Here is a 20083-nt window from a genome sequence, read left to right as displayed (position 1 = left end):
CACAGATTATTTTTAGTCCAGATCACGTTATAGTAGTGAATTGTTTGACAGTGTTGTGTCATGATTCTTACCATTTTAAACTTTGTGAGACGAAATGAGCTTACCATACCCAGTTGCTATGCTTCAGGATAATGAACCCACGATCAGAAAACCAACAATAGAGGCAAGTAAAGTGTTTGGAGTATTAGAGGACTCATGCAGAATTTTCTGTTTCAATGTACTTTAACATGGATATCTTTTTACCTCAGTGTCACTGTTAATGTGTTTGTGTCTTATTGGACAAATGCTTCTGTGTTCATGCAGTTTATCGCAATATGATGAACCTCATTCATGCCTTTCAGTCAAGTGTAGGCATGAGTAGTGTTTAGTTCACTGTGACTCAGCATTTGGATACTTCATACCACGTATAGGCCACAGTGAGAACGGTGTCCAAGCTATTGTTCTCTCGACTCATCCCATTTCTCTTTCCAGGTGAGGACCCACTGGCTGGAGATCAGAATGACCATGACATGGACTCTGTTGCAGGGGTCCTGAAGCTCTATTTTCGTGGACTCGAGCACCCTCTCTTACCCAAGGAAATCTTCCACGACCTGATGGCTTGTGTCAGTAAGTATCTGTTCAATACATATGGAAGGCTGTGTCTTCTCTTATCACCATGGCACCCAAAATTGTTGATGAGAAGGTTGGGAGCTTTGAGAGGGGTGACATAGATGCTGTGACATGTTCTCTCCTCTTCAGCCTGTCAGTATGTGTGATACTGTTCCTGTGCCTGCTAAGAAGATACTACCAAGCCGCCTCATAAATAGTTTTTGTGCATAGTCGTCCACATTAAAATATTTCCATATGCTGAAATAAATGTATTGGATTCTTTAACATAGCTACCTTGTAGGTTTAGTGCTTAAGCAGATGCCTTTCAGAGTTCACAAGCAGGTCCATAATGATTCAGACTACAGAACCGACAATCAGAATTTGTAATCCATATGTCTGAGAATATTAATTTGCTTGCTTCTAAGGGGCTGGTATGTTGCGTACGCGCACACACACACCGTTTTTGTTTTGCTAATAACTTTAGCACTGTTTGACGAATCTTCACAAAAGTTTTATAACTAGTTTTCCACTCACTTCAGCTGCTGTTTGGAATGTTTTAGGGTGATTCGGCAAGCTCGGGCAGAGAAAAAGGGTTCAGGGTACAAAATGTGTTTTCCCCATGCAATTTCTCATAGGGATTTCAAGCACAACTACAGTGTGAACCGCAGCGCGTAATTACACCAAATTTGACAGAAAGCTAGATCTTGGTTCAAATCCGTTCAGTAGTTTTGGAGTTACTTTAGTAAAAGGATGTTTGATGGCATGTGTGGCTGTAGATGCACATGCTTTGCATATGCCTACCGTCTAGTGTTGGGCCCAGATTTGTGCAAGATGTTTTTCTTCTAAGAAGTCTCTCAAGTCACGAGAAGAAGTGACTCCGACTCTCGGAGATATTGTGCATGGGAATCAATGTCATTGTTAGATGGTTTCCTTTCCACCTTCAGGTTCGGACGTGTTCTTCAGCGCTATGGTTCGAGATTGCTTTCGGGTTTCCTTCGGTTCATTGACAACTTCTTTACTCGTCAGTGTTGTTTTCGTTCGTGTTACCTCTGGAAAACAGAAGCAATCCCTCGAACTAGACCGTCAATATGAAGTTCTCCAACCGTGGCCTTCGGGCCTCTCCCTATACAAGCCTATTCCACGAGGGCCTTGTTTTCCAATCATCGGATTTGACCAACAGTGTGTTGCTGATGGACTGAACTCTTTGGTTCTGTCCCACCTGCCATGCAGAAAACTCACACACAGACCTTCATCAGGTTTTCAATCTGTGTCTTTCTTCTGACCGCAACAAAGAAAATTGTGAGGCCTATTGATCTTTTAGACCAAAGAAAACATTGCAGGACCATCAGGCGTGCTGGAAAGAAATACAGCTCCCAGATCTGGAGGAGATGCCCGACATCTTTGACGAACATGTTGTCTAACACACGGAGGGGGAGCTGCACAAGGCTTTGGCAGTAGACAAAGAGGACTTTTATGTTTCTGACTCAGCATACGAACCTGAGATACTCTGGCCTACAAATACAGTACTTGCCTTCATCACAACGCGCAGTAAAAGTACCGATGTTCTTGCCCAACTCACTAAAAGGCATTCAGTTTCCACCGAAATTATGGCTCCCGGGCCACCACTGCCATTAGGTTATGGTCCGTAACAACTATCTGCTAAGGATGCCCCGCCATCAAGCCCAGCACCAAAAGCCAAGCCGAAACCTACTACTTCAAGCCGACCAATCTCTGTACCGAGAACATCAGCTGCAGGATTGGCACCGAGCACCCACTCTTCCACCTCTTTGGCTCCGACTACTCCTGCACCTCAACAAAAACCAAGTTAGGCACTGAAACTATCCATTTCAGCACCAGAACCGATCCTTGAAAGTATGAGAGAGAGACTATCTGAAGTTAAATATTCAGCAATCTCCAGGAGGGATTTGGCAAAGGCAGTTCAGTCAGTACTATTTCATCAACCCATCAGCTTTCTTTTCAGGAGGCCATTGATATACCTGTACCTCCCCATGAAAAAGGACAGTCCTTTGCAGCCAACTTTGCCTGATTACTCTCCACCACATCACCACCACACCACCTCCTTCCTCACATCCCTCTTATTGACACAGGAGACATTACTCCACAAGGTTCTCCACAGTCTGATAATGGGGATCAGTTAAGGATATGACGATCAGCAGCCCACAGATCCATGGGACAGCTATGACATAGACCCTCCCGTGGATAATGGCCCAGACCTTTACCCAGCTAAACCATCACCCCCAGATGATGCAACATTCTTCCAAGAACTTATAGCTAGGGCAGCTGCGTATCAGCAGGTTCCCTTGCAGAAAGACCCCATAGAGAATGTGTTCCTATTGAAGCACTCTACTAATATAGCATGTCAATATCTGGCCATGTTCAAGTGAATGCTCCATCACGCAGATGACTTATTTAATGATCCAGTACGAGCACACATTGTTTCATCATGTGTAAATAAAAAATACAAACCTGCACCGTCTACATAAAAAATACAAAACTGCACCCTCAGATTCCCCTTACATTAAAGGACAACTTTCTCTAGACTCCCTGGTGGTATCTAATGCCCGCAAAAGAGGAAACTCTCAGACAGCAGCAGATGAATCTCCACCTGACAAAGAGTCTAAGCTCATTGATGCTTCAGGGAAAAGGGTTGCAGCACAGTCAGCCAACCAGTGGCGAATTGCAAATACTGAAGGGTTGTTAGCAAGATTCGACAGGTCCCATTGGGACGAGATGGAGGAACTCCTCCAACATCTTCCTGAGGAGTACCATCGGATTGTACTGGAGGGTAAAACAATATCAAATTACTCCATCAGATGTACCCTTGATTCCATTGACACAGCCACCAGGGGCATACATACAATGACACTGCTACGTAGATATGCTTGGCTACGTATATCTGACTTTAAGCCAGAGGTACAGCAGACATTTCTTAATGTCCCTTTTGACCATCAACATCTGTTTGGTCTCCCAATTGACTAAACACTTGAAAAAATGAAGAAATACACAGAGGTTGCCAAGTCAATGGCGGCGCTTCTAACCCCAACTCCTCGTAGTTCCTTTTGACGTCCCACATACAAACTGGGCACTAAAGCAACATCATCAGATGCCACTACCTATTCCTTTAGGCAACAGCATCGCACTTCCTCCTCAAGAGGATATTATAAAGGTACATATAGGGGTAATAATTCCACAGGGCCTAGAAGAGGTACCCCTACTCGTACCTCACCCTCCAATTCCAAAATTCTTACAGTTTCAAGCTTTCCATTCTCCCCTCCCACTTAACACCTGTCGGTGGACTACTAGTATGGTTTCTTCCCCTACTAGAAAAACGTAACTACCTAGAACTTCAAGCAGTTCTCCTTTTATTGAAAGCATTTCTAGTCCACCTCGGTGCAGGAAAGAGATCCTATCAAGCAGCCTAAAATGGGCTAATGAGATGAGGAAGAAATTAGTACTGGCCTGTGAGAATATGAAGGTGAACATCTCCCAAGAATCCCTGCAGGTAGAGTTCACTAAGAGTGATCTTACAATATATGGACAAGACGCCTCAAGAAGAGCAGATATGGAATATTTGGCCAGGAAAAAATCTGTGCAATTTATGAGGGATTCATGGCGAAATGAAAATTGGTTCCCCTATTTGGATATCTTACCAAACCACTGGTATAGACAGGAGATCCTAAATTTGAGAATAGGTATAAATCCCTGGCTGGTAAAAGAGGAATCCAATAGGAAAATGCTACATCATGAAGGTTATTGTAAGTGTACACTGGGCACTAAAGGTAATGTATTGCATATCTTGCTAGATTCTGTAACATTACTAGAGTAGCGTAAACGATACCTCCGCCCAATCTTTTAAAAATTTAATATAAGGTATGGATTAAGGCGGCAGAACTACTTATAGAAATGCATAACCTTGACATAGCGATTGCATTGGGCAACTATATGAAAGTAATTAAAAGTTTCCTTAGAGAGAATTAGCCGTTATGTTTAGAGATTTTAAACAGTCTTAATTTTTGTACAAGGTTAATATAGGTTAATATAACATTTTAAAAAAAGATGAATTGTATTTTAAATAACGTTTTAAATTATACATAATCTTATAATGAGCTGTGTCGCCCTGTACAGGAAATCCGGAATTGTTACTCCATTTTTTGAAAATGTACCAACTCTTTAACATTGAGAAAGTATAAACTGATGTTTTATTTTGCTTTAAATTAGCTTCACAACTGTTTAAAGACCAAGGTCTAAATAAACATTGCTTTGACTGACTGACTCAGGAGGATGCGTCAACAAGTCCACGAGCGGGAACACCACCCCAGTCGTCTTCTCATACTTCCACTGGTGGGTGTCTCCACATATAGACCTCTTTGCAACCGCAGTCAACACAAAATGCCCAAACTTTGTCTCCAGCCTCCCTCACCCACTATCCAAGGGCAATGCTCTGTGGATGAACTGATCAGGGATATTTGCCTACACTTTTCCACCTCTCTCTCGTCTTACGTTTGTGGTTTGAAAGCTCAGGCAAACCTCTCTCACTCTCATTCGGATAGCTCCCACTTGTGCTCGACAACTATGGTTCACAACGCTACTCAAACATTTTGTAGTGTAGTGCCACACGAGAAGCTTCCCCTTAATCCGGATCTTCTCACTCAGAGCCATGGAGAGTTCAGGCACCCAAATCCAAAGGAATTTAACCTTGCGGTTTGGCTCCTGAGGTCATAGAATTTGGTAACCTAAATCTCCCACCAGAATGTATGACCATTCTCAAAGAGGCACCTAAGCCTACAATCGGTGCGTGTTACGCTGTAAAGTGACAAATATTTGTTTCCTACTGGTGTGATAAACACATTGACTCATTTGATGCAACTGTTCAAAACATTGTCTGCTATTGACTGCATTTGCAGTCTTCTCTGACTACTGTATACTTAAAACCCCTTCTATGCTAATGACAAGGTCAGCTCGTCATGCAGTACACTGGACCTGTGCTTATGACGAGCTGACCTTGTCATGAACAATGGGAAATATTGATCTTCAGCGCAGGAGAAAAATCTCCATAGCATTGAAGGTGTTAAGTACCCCTTCGCTGCAGTAGCTGCCTACCTGCAAAATAGACAGCATTTATCATTGTTTAGGGTACCAGTTATTAAGGCATTCATGGAAGGCCCTAAAGGAGTAATTCCACCCAGGCTTCAAACCCTGCACCTGCTTGTAATCTCAACATTATGCTTACTAAACTTATTGGTCCACCATTTGAACGCTTATGTAACTGCCCCCTCCAACTCCCACCTTAGAAGGTAGCCTATTTAGTAGCTGTGACTTCTCGCAGATGTGCCGATGAGCTCCAGGCATTAACCATTGAAGAACCTTTCTTCCTGCTACACAGGGATTGGGCAGTCGTTTGAACTAACCTGAAATGCCTTCCAAAGGTAGTTTCTACCTTTCACCTAAATCGGTCAGTTGAATTACCAGTCTTATTTCCACAGCCTGATTCAGGTGTAGGTACACTAGATGTTAAAGGAGCTTTAATGTAGTATATTGACAGAACTAAAGAGTTTCGTAAAACTAAACAACTCTTCGTAGCCTTTTTAGCCCCTCACATAGGAAATCCCATATCAAAATCAGTCATCTCTAGATGGATAATTGAATGCTTTCAGACACGTTACATCAATGCTAAAAGAACTTTTCACACAACTCCTAAAGGACACTCTGCTCATAAAATAGGAGCATCTATGATTTACCTGGGCAATATACCAAAAGGTGAAATTTGTTAAGCAGCTATATGGTCAACCCCACACACTTTCACAAAACATTACTGTGTGGATGTTTTTGCATGCCAACAACCAAATCTAGGACAGACAGTAATACGTACTCTTTCTAACAACTGCAACACCAACAGGTTAACCACCGCTTTTTGGAGGGCGCTGCTTTATAGTCTATGCAAAGCATGTGAATCATACTGAATATTTTACTTACCCTGTAAGCATCCGTTTGTGGTATTTAGTGCTGTAGATTCACATGCACCGCCGTACTCTTCGGACACCTGTGGCCGTGCAGTGCATAGTTACACTATCATATGCATGTCCATCTTTTTAGTAACACTTACTCGCACTCCATTCTCACCCAACTGCGGGAAAACAATCTAACAATGGAGTTGATGTCCATGTGTACTATCATGAGAGGAGGAATCACTTTACCTAGTGTCTCTAGAGACTTCTTTGAAGAAAAACAACTTTAACATATCTGGACTCAACACTAGATGACACGAGTATTCAAAGCATGTGAATCTACAGCACTACATACCACAAACATATGCTTGCAAAGTAAGTAACATAATCCTATTATATATCTAGTGACTTTGAGCCGCCACGGATCCTACAGATCTCGGGATGAGATCTGTAGGATCTGTGAGATGGGATCAGGCCTGGTGGTGAGGCCAAAAAAAGACATATTATATACATTTTACTGCAAATTTGCGGCGAATCTGCAAATCTGCTGTAAAAGTTTTTTTGTTTTTTTAAACTAGCAAGTGCTTCTCTGCTTTTTTCATTTATGCGCCTTGGGTGGGCCAAGTCCGGGGGAGATTTATAAATATAATTGGGGGACGGGGGAATGTGTGGCCTCTGTCCCCAGACCGGTTTCTGGCCTGGGGACCCCAGGGTCCGGCCTTAATATATAGTGATATAGTTAGAGGGGGTCACGCAGCCACCATTCCCGGCCAATTTTGGCCCCATGGTCCCCATCTCCTGGGGCCCAACCTCAACATATATAGTGGGAGGTGTGGCATTCGGTTCACCTCCGCAGGCTGAATTCGGTCCCGGGGCCCGGCCGCAAAAGCAAAGAGGAGGAGGACAGCCGGCATCCCTCCCGAAGTCATTACTGGCCCTGGGGACCCCATTCCCCAGGGGCGGCTCCAACTATGTTGTGGGAGGCCCACCCCCGGGACATAGCGGTTTCAGTGTGGGCAGGGAATCCTGTGTCTGCTCTGACCTGGAAGGAGCAATTTCAAAGCTCCCGATAAGCGAGAGCAAACACAAAGTCCGATCCCAGCTGGCAGGAGCTTTAAAAATGCTCCCGCCAGCTGGGAGCCGACTATAGATCTGTTTCCCTCCCTGCAGTAATTTCGAGCAGGGAAATAGATCTGAATATTGCTCTTGCCTGCAGGGAGAAGCATTTACCTGCTCTCTGCATGCAGGAGCAATTCCACTGGATGTGGGGAGCCGGCTGTGACCGTGGGGGCCATGGGGCTCCCCCTGCGGTCCCCACCACACCAGGGCACCTACACTTAGTTGACTGGCCCTGGGGGGGGGGTGATCCCGGTCCAAAATCAGCACGGGGCAGCACCCCTCTCCCTTTAGTTATTGGATGGGGTCCATGGGGCCGATATCAGCTTGGGGAGCGGGGGGGACAGCCCCCTCCCCCTTTAAATATTGACTGAGCCCCGTCGGTTGGGGTCCCTGGGACTGAAAGCAGCCCGGGGAAGGGGGCTACATGCCCTCCTCCCCATTTCCTAATTGGCCAGCCCCGGTGGATGGTGTGGCCAGGGCTGAAATCGTACTGGGGAGGATGGGGCGGCATGCCCCCCTCCTGATTTACCAAAGGTGCTGGGTCCTGGGGCCAAAATCGGCCTGTGGAGAGGGGTTTCGTGCCCCCTCCCAGTTTTCAATATGGCTGGGCCTCCAGAGTTAGGATCCCCAGTGCCAAATTCGGCCTGGGGAGGGTGGCTGATACTCCCCTCCCCTAATTACAGTGATGGGCCCCAAGGATGGGGTAGCCAGGACCAAAAATTGCCCGGGGAAGGCCAGGTGCCCCCTACCTATTCAAAATGTGCCGGGCCCTGGAGGATGGGGTCTCTAGGGCCAAATTCTGCCCAGGGATGGAGACATGTGCCTTCCTCCCCCACAAAATGTTCCCCGGAGCCGAAATCAGCCCAGGGAGGAGGGCTGTGTGCCCCTCACCCGGGTTGTCTGCCTTTGAGGGGTTGGCTAGAGGGCCCTGCAAATCCCCCAGTTCACGACCACGGTTGGATTAATGTATGGTAATTAAATATTATTTGATGTTTAACAAAAAAAATTAATTCACTGAAAAAACATAGGTTACAAGAGACGTTCTAGTTAGGTTCAGATTTTATACACACAAAACTGTACAAATGTAAGAGTTCTAGTTAGTTATCTCAAGTAACTAGAACTTGCACCCTTGCCATGAACTGCTTATTACGCCAAATATTACATCACTCATGACATCTTCTATAGCATCATTGATAATATCACTGCAACATTTGCTCTAAAATTATTGATGAGAAAGCTATGCATAGGGGAGGCACGAGTTATAGTTACCTTCGGGGTGGCATTTTAGTTACTTAATATATCTCTAACTTTAACTGCTGCTGTGTCTGTAATGTTTTAACCCAACTATTATGTCCCTGTAACCTTTGGTTTTTAGTGAATTCCTTAGGTCTTTTAAATTCTATTTCCTAACTATAACATCCCTGTAACATTTGTTTTTGCAGTCAATTTCTGTTTATTAAAATATTTCCTAACTCTAACGTTCCTGTAAACTTTGTTTTTTTACAGCGAATTTTTAAACACAATAAGGTGAGAATTTCAGTGACAATGTAACGTTTCAAACATACAAAAACACTTACCTCGGGTTACTGTTACTTGTTACCTAAGGTAACTATAACTTGCTCCCTCGCCATGCTCAGTTTTCTTATCAATAATTTAATTACAAATGTTGCAGTGATATTATCAATGATGTCATGAGTGATGTAATATGCAGGATACTTAGCAGTGCATCGCAAGCGTGCAAGTTATAGTTTCCTTAGGGCATGAGCTATAGTAACAGAGATAGCTATAATTGGTGAATTTCATTGCTTTTGTATGTTTAAAACTTTGTTGTTACTGAAATTTTCACCTAACTATAATGTTACTTTAACCTCTGTTTTTTTCAGTGAATTTCTAGGTTTTTTTCAACATAAAGTAATATTTTGTTACCATACATAAAACCAAACCTCCCGCCTTCAGCCATATGCGGCACAGGTTTGGCCACCGGGCCTGACCTATTACCTATGGTCAAGGCCCTCCGGCCGACCCCCCGCAGGCAGTCAACCCCACGCCTCACATGGTCGTTGGTCATGTATGGCGTGGGCCCTGGTTTGCAGCCATCACCTGCATTCAACCCCCCGGCAGTCATCCAATCTCCCGCTGTATATGACCTTTGGCCTTGCGCCACGTGGGGCTGGCATATGGGCCTGGTCTGTGGCCAAGCCCCGTGTCCAACCCTCCACAGGCATGCAATCCCATGCTGCACACTGCGCTGCAGACGGTTGGTCACATGGCTTACCTGTGTCTAACCCCCCCGACAGGCAGCCAGCCCCAGGCTGCGCACCACTCAGCAGAGTGTTAGCCACATCGCCTGGTCTGTGGCCAGGCCTGCGTCCAACCTCCCACATGCAGCCAAACCCACGCTGCGAGCGGCCTTCAGCAATACACAGCAGGGTTTTGGCCACTGGGCCTGGTCTGCTCTATGCCTTGTGTCCAACCCGCCACCTGCAGCCAACCTCCCCGAGCCAATAGTGGTCTCGAGGACCCAATTCCCCAGGCCCACTTGACATTTTTTGACACTGATACTAGGATTGTAAAGTCTTGACAACATAATAATAAAAAAAAAATCTTCTTCCACACCTGCCTCCCTTTAGAAGCCTGTACAGTGCAATCTATTGCTGTTCTTCAAAGCCTCAGTAGATTCTCTAAGGGTGTTAATCCACGGACTGTATCTTCTCTTACTTCCTCAGTGCATCATTCCTGCAACTTATTCCTAGCCTTTCTCTTCTTCATCACGACAATACATAAATCCCAACACACTACCCTGCCTTTGTAGATGGACCCCCACCCTTAGGAATGCCTTCCTGGGGCTATCCGTTTACTACTTTATAGAAGGCCTGGTGAAATAGTTTCATTTTCCAAAAAACGAATAAGTGCTTTGAGTGACCATCTCTCATCAAATCCTGCCACTTATTATGAAATGTACTTACTGTATAAATTGGAACAAAAGGTTTGTTCTATATTACTGTCAAAGTTGGATGACACTTGGGCCATGCTTGATGGTATAAAATAAATAAAGCTTTGAAATGATATTTAAATTGACCTGCCGTCAAACTGTTATGATTTCACAACTTGTATTACCACCTTAAGCATGAAACATCTAGGCTTCCCGCACAGAATTGTGAGGTTAGTTGCCATCTGATTGAGAAATTGTGTTTTGACATCTGCCAATGTGTGACCGCTACTAGCATGGTTCACAAAATAGGGGTTTGACTGACTTCAAGCCATTGCACGTGTCCTTTTATTTCTGGCATCTGTGTGTTTTTAGGTCGAGTTTGGGCAGCGCATTTTCTGCTCTGTGAGGCATGCTGTATTCAGGTTGGGATTTGAAGATTTGCCCATGTCCCGCCCATCTTTTCAATTGGCTCCTGTTATTGTCCTTCCAAAATCGCTGCTTTTCATTCCTGAATAGGCTTGTTAGTCCCTCCTAGGTACCTCCTTGTCTGCATTTGTAACCTCCCATGAAGACTGGAATTTTTACTTGTCTTGTTACATGGTTTGCTTTATGTAGTCAGTGAGCACTATTTTCTTCAATGATTTGCCCCTATTCCACCCACTACATCGCAGCACAGCGCCCGCTTTTATTTTAATTACTAATGGCGGCCACGCTTATTTATTTGTTTTGTTTACTATCGCCCATGCGGCGCTTACACATTAATGGAGGCTGCACCCATTTCTTTAGACAAGCTGCATCTAAGGAAATTTGCGCGACTGCTGTTAAAGTGAAAGCGCGGCATGGGGAGCTTTTACAAAAAAAAAGTATTTATCAACTTGACAAACAGATGCTTTTTTTTGTCAAAGCCCCCATGCCGCGGTTTCACTTTAAACTCGGCCACGCCCTTTTCTTTAGACACGCTTGTCTGAAGAAAGGGACGCGGTCACGTGAAAGTGCGGCATGGGTGCTTTGACACAAAAAAGATTTGCAAAGCAATAAGTATTTGATTTCCAGGAGTTTAAGCTATTGGCATTGTAAATGCCACAAGCTCAAACTCTCGTAAATGCGAGACCTATTGCATTGCAAATGCTAGTTCTTGGACTCGTTATCTGGAGGTGAGGTCTGTCTGGCTGGAGGTCATGTAGCCAGACTGCACCCTCCCCCTCCTTTCCCTATGAAGACATGCACGTCTGAATGATCGCCCTTAGTTGAGGACATGAATTACAAACACTTCCCGAGTGATCTGCGTTCTGCCTAATGATTCATTAAATCACTGCTAGGAATAGCCGACCTAGTGCGGGACATCTCAGGCACACGGGCCTGGCCAAGGCATCAGAGGTAGGTGGGGGCACCCCGGGGTGCTCTGATGGCAGCAACGGTGTGTTTGAGGAGAATTGCTGCTCACCTTTCTAGCTTTAGCATTCTACTGGCAGCAAGGGATGGGTGGGAAGGATACAAGCTTTGGCTCCTCGTCCAAACTGCAGACCCATATTCATTTTCATTACACTTATGTCTGTAGATCTGAATATCCCATGTTTTCATCGTATGATATAGCAGCTGTTCGATACAGGCCCTTTTGCTTCTAAAAACAGTATCCCCTCTGTCGCCTGTTGTCCATTGACAAAATCGGATTCACCCTCGCCATGGCTGTGCCATGCAGCATCACTGTTGGCGTCACAAGGTCAGAGTGCTTTCTGTCTTTCCCTGTGGATCAGAGATATTTGTGTAGTGTGCACATCTCATTCAGGTCAGCATTCATTCACTACTCACCTGTTTCGCAACCGGTTCTTTTCTCTCATTGGCTTATGTTTCTTCTGATCTCTTACTTGTACTGCAGTTCAAAAGCTTGAAAGTGTGCAAACTCTGGTAATTCTCTTCCCATTTTTCCCCCATTATAAATGATAAAACATATATCCTTTCTTCCAATGAGACCCTGCCACCCCAGAACCCTGACCTATAATAATTATTTAGTTGGCCCTCAATTTCATCGCTCCAGTGCTCCGAGTTCTGTACCCTTTCTCAGGGTTCTGACTCCATTCGAACGAGCTGGAAAAGGCCATTGTCACCCCTCGGTTTAAAAAAGCGAAATGTTGACCCAACTGTCCTCTAAAGCTTTATGCCAATATCTTTATCGTTCCTTGCTAAGCTTCTAGAGGCTGCAGTCCATCTTGTTTCCTTGAAGTCATGCTTTGCCTGACTCTGACCAGGTTTGGGTCTCCATAATAATAATAATCCACATTTGTATAGCGCACAATCACCCGTTAGGGTCTCTAGGCGCTGGGGGCCGTCGGGAAGATTAAGCAAGCTATTGCCCAGAGTCACATGGTGCTGGGCTAACCTGCCGCCGGAGCCGGGGATCGAACCCTGATCCCCAGATTCCAGCGTCAGTCGCCCTGGCCGCGGCGCCACACCTCTCCCACGTCAATGCACCAAGATTCCTGGCACATTGTCTGATTGCCTTGCCCCATTACACTGATGTTTTTGGGGTCCTCCCTCTTTCAAAGGCCCCCTACCCCAAAAATGTGTTTGACAGTTTATACGAAGCTTGGCCTTCGGGGGCCCAAGTAACCTAAAAGTGGTTCCATATGTTCAGATAAATTTTTTTAATTAAAATAATTTAAGCACATTTTAACACCATTCACTCTAGCTTCACAGCATAATCTGTAGACCTCAACTCGACCCTGCCAAGGAGCTTCCAGCAACTCCGAAGCGTGGAGAAAACTTGCTGTTGATAGATCTTCCCTACTTAAGATCCAACAAGCATTGGAAATGCAATAGGTCTCGCAGCATTAGAGTTAGTGCTTTTAGAATTGTTTATGGGTTTTTGTGTAAATCTTTAGCATTTTTGTTTCCTGTAGCCAATGCTAAAGAATTAAAAAAAAAAGCCATAAACATTTCTAAAAGCTCTAACTCAAATGCTCCGAGACCTATTGCACTGTGTGAGGGTGAGGGGTTGAGGGTGAGTGAGGGTGAGGGTGAGGGTGGGTGAGGGTGAGTGAGGGTGAGTGAGGGGTTGAGGGTGAGTGAGGGTGAGGGGTTGAGGGTGAGTGAGAGCGAGGGTGAGTGAGGGTGAGTGAGGGTGAGTGAGTGAGGGTGAGTGAGAGTGAGGGTGAGTGAGAGTGAGGGTGAGAGTGAGTGAGGGTGAGGGTGAGTGAGGGTGAGTGAGGGTGAGGGTGGGTGAGGGTGGGTGAGGGTGAGTGAGGGTGGGTGAGGGGTTGATGTTGAGGGGTTGAGGGTGAGTGAGGGGTTGAGGGTGAGTGAGGGTGAGGGTGAGTTAGGGTGAGGGGTTGAGGGTGAGTGAGGGTGAGGGGTTGAGGGTGAGTGAGGAAGAGTGAGGGTGAGTGAGGGGTTGAGGGTGAGTGAGGGTGAGACGGAAAGTTGTGGAAAAAGTCGAAAAAGAGAAGACACTGGGCATAGAGAAATCACGGGTAGTCTAGAGGCTACCATCATGAGCCTGTGAAGAAAGTCTTACAAATGTACAGATGTACACGTGCGACAAACATTAGTTAACAATATTTAAATTGCTAACAAACATAAAAACAGAACAGAAAGTAAATATTTTGCACACACAAAAAAAGATTTGGAATGAGGAGGCACAATATGGTAAGATGTGTGTGAGGACAACATTTCTGATTGAAATATGACGGCTCCTAAACGAATGAACACATATTCTGGGAGCCGCAGATCTGAAGGTGAGCCTGTCCTTGAAGCTGGGCTGCGAGGACCCCTCCTGTGCGGCAGTCTCGCTCCCAGTGAACCAATGCTCGCTGTGGACAGCAACTTCTTAGCATCTCAAAGATGGCGGAAAGACGAGAGAGACACATCCTGCCAGGCAGCGCCTGGTGTCCCGCCAGGGGGCTCGAATCCTCCCGAAGAGCCTGGACAATAGGCACCAGCAGGTGATGGGGACAAACCCGCAGAAAACAAGATGGTGCCACCCACCCCGCAAGGCCTATTGGGTGGAAACCGTCATAACCTTACAGCCAGCGAAGGGCCAGCCCGCTCACTCGGCGCTCTGATCACACCCTGCACACAGCTCAGATTAAGGATTACAATAAAAATGATGCAAAACAGGGAATGTTCTCAAAACGCAATGTTCATAAGGCAGAGACGTTCTATTTCAGGCCGAACGGATACGTGAAACCATTCGCGGTTATTTCTATCAATGTGGACATTCATTAGTACAGTCCACACCCCCCTCTCCCCCCAGAAGAAACCTCTTGGCACCATAGACGGCCCAGCGAGCACCAAAGCAGAATTTACAGCCTGCTTCAATAACCACGTTTTCAGGTAGTTTCTAAACTTCACACTTCCATACAGGGAGAGAAACGAAACAATTCAGAAATAAATTATTCAATGGCTATCTGATTTCTGTGAGTTACGAGATGCACTCAGGCCTGTAGCCACGGTCCTCGAGGCAAAGGAGAGACGTGCAAATACATAGATAGTAAGCAGGATCTCGGATAGCGCTTCAATCCCCTTCAGGGGTAGTAAGCGCAACATAAATCCAAGTAGCTCGTGGCCGGCAGTGCCGCCCCAGCCCTCCCGTCTTCCAGCAGAGCTCTGTCTTGCCCTGCAGTTCGTTTTCAGGCTCTCGGCGGTTCCCCCTGCAAGCTCTGAGAATCCTGTCCGGGGAGCGTGGGGGCGAGATGGCTGCATGGCTGGGGGGGGGGGGGGGGGCGGCGTTGGGAACAGATTAATTCCAAAATCTAAATGGGCGCAGCAGGGAATCAAAGCGGCCAAGTCAGGGCCAGAATGTGCACTTCTCCCCACCCCGTCCGGCCCCTTTGATGGCGGCGCATCCCGAGTTCATTAATATTCTCACCGGAAGAGGTCGGGGTATCGAGCAATACTGCTGCTTGCTACCGCTAACATTTTGTTTGCTTTCTAGCGGCAGGCAGGCAGGGGAGGAGAGGAGGAGGGGGGAGGAGAGTAGGGGAGGCACGGCCTAGCGGCCGTGCAATCAAGTAGTGAGGGGGCGGAGCTGGGGGAGGGTGCGAGAGAGAGTAGGCAAGGCTAGCGGCAGGCAGGCAGGGGAGGAGAGGAGGAGGGGGGAGGAGAGTAGGGGAGGCACGGCCTAGCGGCCGTGCAATCAAGTAGTGAGGGGGCGGAGCTGGGGGAGGCAGAGTAGGCAAGGCGACACGGCGGGAGGGGGCGGAGCGGGTAAACAAAGACGGACATGCACGCGCCCGTGACTTTTAAGGTCAATGCGCATGCACATAAGCTTAATGCGCATGCGCATTGACCTTAAAAGTCACGGGCACTGCAAGGAATCGCCACGATTCCTTGCAGTGTGGATAAAGAGTGGATAACTCGCAATACTCTCGCCTTGCTCGATGCGCATGCGCATCGACAGGCGAGACCTAAAAATGACTTCTCTTGTCTGGGTAATTGAGGTTTTTCCCTTATGCCCAACTACTATGACGGGAGTCCTTTTTTACCCTCTGTGGGGATAAAGCAATATGCACCATTGTCTCCACTCAACGTGAACAGGTGGGAAAGCCTCAACTAGATCCAGGGTTTCATGGTTTCGGATGACAGGGCTCTGTTGCTGTGTAGTGTAGAGGGTTGAAATCTGGTTGTATTCCAGTTGCTTGAAGATCACAATAAAGATCCGAAGATGTTTGATAATTTTATATGTATGCATTTTTATAAAATACAGCCTTTACCCTCAGGGTATCAGTACTTCTTACAATATTAAAGTTCACATAGTCCATCAAAAAACATTGAAATTTAAAGAAAAGATGAATTAAAAATTAAATCAAACCTGTAGCATGGCTAAAGATTAAGTGATTTGCCCAGAATCACAGAATGTTGTGTTCCTTCCGAGACTCGAACCCAGTTCCCCAGCTCCGAGGTCGACCATTCTAGCTGTTAGGCCACATTCTCCCATACCTTCATCGCTGTATAAACTAGCGAGCACTTGAGTACATTTCGGTAAGAAGCTAAGCATGGGGTTGCTCCGTATAGGTGGTACATTTCGGTAAAAAGCCTAGTAAGAGGAAGATCCCATAAGGTCTGCACTCTATGATGCCTGTACTTAGCAATCAAGTTATTTTCTTATTGACCTTTTACAGTGTGCCATCCGACATTTCTTGTCATCTTCACGGTGGGCACACTCCCATCCATCTCCAGGTTGCATCCGCGGTTGGCTCGTCTGTGGCATAGGGCCACCAGGCATAGCTCCAATGCTTATGTAAAGGTATCACCTTATCATTTTAGGGCACATTGTATACCCATCACTTATGGAACAGCATGTTAAGGGTTCATCGTTATCTCTGCTTGAAGGTCTACTTGATTAATTCACATATATTATTTTTAGTGTATATAATCCGCTACCTATGCACTGGTTAGTAACGGCTCGACTTTCTTCTTTTCTTATATTTACAAATGATTTTTTGCTATATAACACATCTATCGTGGTGGTTAAGTTGGTGGTAAGTACACCAACAGTTTTTAATTTAATTTGATCTTTTCTCACGATAACTTAATCATCCTTTTGTGGGCATATTACATATGAAGACTATCCCTCTATTCTCTGTCCCTTTAGAGATATTAATGTGATGGCTTCCTGGTGAAGGCATTTCGCCGAAACACGCGTAGTAATTACATCTTCAAGCCTTCCATAATTTGATATGTTGTACTGTTATCACCTAATGACTATAATCAATGAATTAACATTATTAGTCATATAGAATATCATGTTTACTTGAGAAAATGTTCAGCCGATTGTATCTGTATTAAATTGTCCCGTTGTATGCTCATGAAATGAAATCCTGTAAGATTCATCACAAAAGATGATTGTGAATAGCTGTATGGATAGTCTCCTAATGATATTTTCGCTTTCTTATCAATCGTATATCAAATAAATATTTTTGCTATTTTGAATATAAAATATACTAGATCTTGTCTGTTTGTATTGTTTGTATTCAACCCATAATTTATGCATTTTTGGACTAAGACATTAATGTGCAGCTATATGCCCGCAACTCAAATGTAATCGTTTTTGCTTAAGATACTTTTCTAAGTTACAGTAAACATAGTGCCTAGATTATTTATCCTTCTTAGATTTAGAATTCTCTAAACAAAACTTGGGTGTTTTTTTGCAAACTTCTATGTGCATGAGTTTGCTGTGTGGGTGAATGAGAGAAATTGTATGAAAACTCAGCTTGTTTTACGCTTCAAGGTCTAAGAGAATCTTGAGATGAGTCTGAGCCAGACATCGGGCTTGAGCGTCGAGTGGCTCGCCCACCTCTACTCTGCTCGCCATTTTCTGTTTCTAAATCAATGGCGTTTGCTGGGGCATTGGTGCAGAAGTGGAGTAAGAAAGGAAAATTCACTTTTCAATGTCCTGCCTATGGTTTACCAATAGGACAACAGGGTAGTTGGTTTCACCCCTACCCTTTCAAGCTGTTCTTCTTGTCACAAGGTATATACTTTGATATGGTGATAGTGGGTGCTGTTATAGCAAAAACTAGGCTTTGCAAAATTAAATGAGGATATGACAGTGTTAATGTGCCTGGCGCATCATTGATGTGTTTTTTTTGCCCATCTAGGGATGGAAAACCTGCCGGAACGAGCGCAGCACATGCGGAAAGTGTTCCAGAAGGTGCCGAAGTCCACCCTGATTGTCATGAGGTATCTCTTCGCCTTCCTGAACCAGTAAGTGTTGATTTATGAGACCATGGTTTATAACCACAAGAGCTGGATTGTTGCCTTGTGTGACATTGCATGAGCTGCATTCTGAGGTAGTCTGAGGTTGTGTGGCTCTTGACAAACTCACATGATGGAAGACCGAAATTAGTAATGTAGAAGCTGAGCGGAGTGATTTGGTAGTCCCCGAAAGCTAATACTGATGTAGTGAGTGCTGTGAATGATGGATTCGGGTGCATACTATGCTGCAGTGGGACACTGTTAATGATGCTGCAGGAGGCACCACCTTTAGAAGGAGGGACTTTAAATGAAATGCATCTGCCACAACTAGCACCCTCTTTTGAACGATAAAATGTCTGTATCTGGGAAAGGTCTTGAAACACCGTATTCGTATAGTGCCGTCCAGAGAGGAAAAGCCATGACATAGGCATTTACAATGCCAATGAAAGAATTACATCGTAGTGAATGTTAAAATACAATCAAAGACCCCACCTGGAATAAGCAAAACCACTACTAGTCATGTGGTTCACTTTACTGGCACTGGTTTGAGCAGACGTGAGTAATGAAAGTAAAAAAGTGAAGCATTTGGGGTTATAAACTGCATACGGTGTCTAAAAAAGAAAAAAAAGGCCCCTGGGAGACTCTATTGCACATGGAGCTCATGTGTAAATCCACCAGTGGCACATTGTTGCTCCCCATGCCTACAGAGTCTTTGGAGCATTGACCACGAATGATATATCGGTGAAGACAGTGATGCAGCTATTGCCAGCTCAGAGGTCCACCACACTGAGGTTGTAGTGCTAAGTAGTTTGTCTTGCTCTGTAAGTGATCCTTGTATTCCGACTCTAAGGGCCATGTTACATATATGGCGCCCTTTCCTTGTTTGCACTACGGCGCACCTTTAAATAGGCGTGCTGTTCTCAAACAGGGTTAGTGTGCCATATTACAGTGAGCATGCTGCCCCCAGGTCAGCTGCAAACTTGTGCTGCCCCCAGGGCAGCACATTAAAGTGAAATATGGAGCGCCTGCTTCACCTTTAAGAGAAATCCCTTACAGATGGGTGCATTGAGTGACTGCGCCCCTCCTGCAAGGGGATGTCTGGGGGTCCAAAGGACCCGCTTGACCCCCTCCAGAGGGCTTCCATCAGAGGGTGCACTGACAGTGCGCCACTTGACTGCTTCTTTGCCGTTTGCACCCGCGTCCTTAATATGGCGCAGGCACAGAGGCAAAAAGATAACTTCATTTGCATGGGGCCACGCCCCCATGCAAGTGAGGGAACGCCCTCTTGATAGCGCCGGTGCTACATGTCCACCAGCCCTATCAGTATTAGAGATGGATGCAACACAAGCGTCTGCTGCCTTTTCTGTAATAAAGTGCCACACAAGCGGACATGCCCCTTGCGGCTCGGGCACTTTCTATAATACAGCCCCAGGAGACTAGGCTTGCCAGTAACATGTAATGGGAGTAAAAACCGGAGGTGGGAGCCATTGTGGGATGTAAAAGTAAGTATCATTGGTAAATCTCCACTTAGAGGTATCAAAGTGAGAGACCGAATTTTGAAGAGGTGACATTGCCTCTCCCTTTTGTTTAATTCCACAGTTTCACTTCCGTTTGAGAATAAACACCTGGTTTCTCGATCATTCTCAACCAAAGTTTCCTTTGAAGCCAAGCTGGCATTTCTATTTGAAGACAAATGTATCCCCATTGGTAACTTGCTAGAGAGAGAAATGCTTCTTCTATCCCATTCTATTTTACCTTTGTCTGGTAGTAATTTATTTCATTTAGG

The 20083-nt window shown here is 45.4% G+C and overlaps 1 protein-coding gene across 4 annotated transcripts in view; it reads left to right on the top strand.

Annotated features, from left to right (window-relative positions):
• The window catches only part of SRGAP2 (SLIT-ROBO Rho GTPase activating protein 2), a 532947-nt gene that overhangs the window by 452120 nt on the left and 60744 nt on the right, over nucleotides 1–20083 (top strand). For all 4 annotated transcript variants that reach the window (XM_078644579.1, XM_078644580.1, XM_078644582.1 and 1 more), the window contains 2 exons: nucleotides 472–606; nucleotides 18201–18306. In XM_078644579.1, the coding sequence (XP_078500705.1) occupies nucleotides 472–606; nucleotides 18201–18306 (241 nt within the window). The remainder of the gene's footprint in view (nucleotides 1–471; nucleotides 607–18200; nucleotides 18307–20083) is intronic.

This window comes from Lissotriton helveticus, chromosome 5_1, assembly GCF_964261635.1.
Source record: "Lissotriton helveticus chromosome 5_1, aLisHel1.1, whole genome shotgun sequence".
In the NCBI taxonomy this organism is placed as follows: domain Eukaryota; kingdom Metazoa; phylum Chordata; class Amphibia; order Caudata; family Salamandridae; genus Lissotriton; species Lissotriton helveticus.
This window is presented reverse-complemented; position numbering and strand designations above follow the sequence as displayed.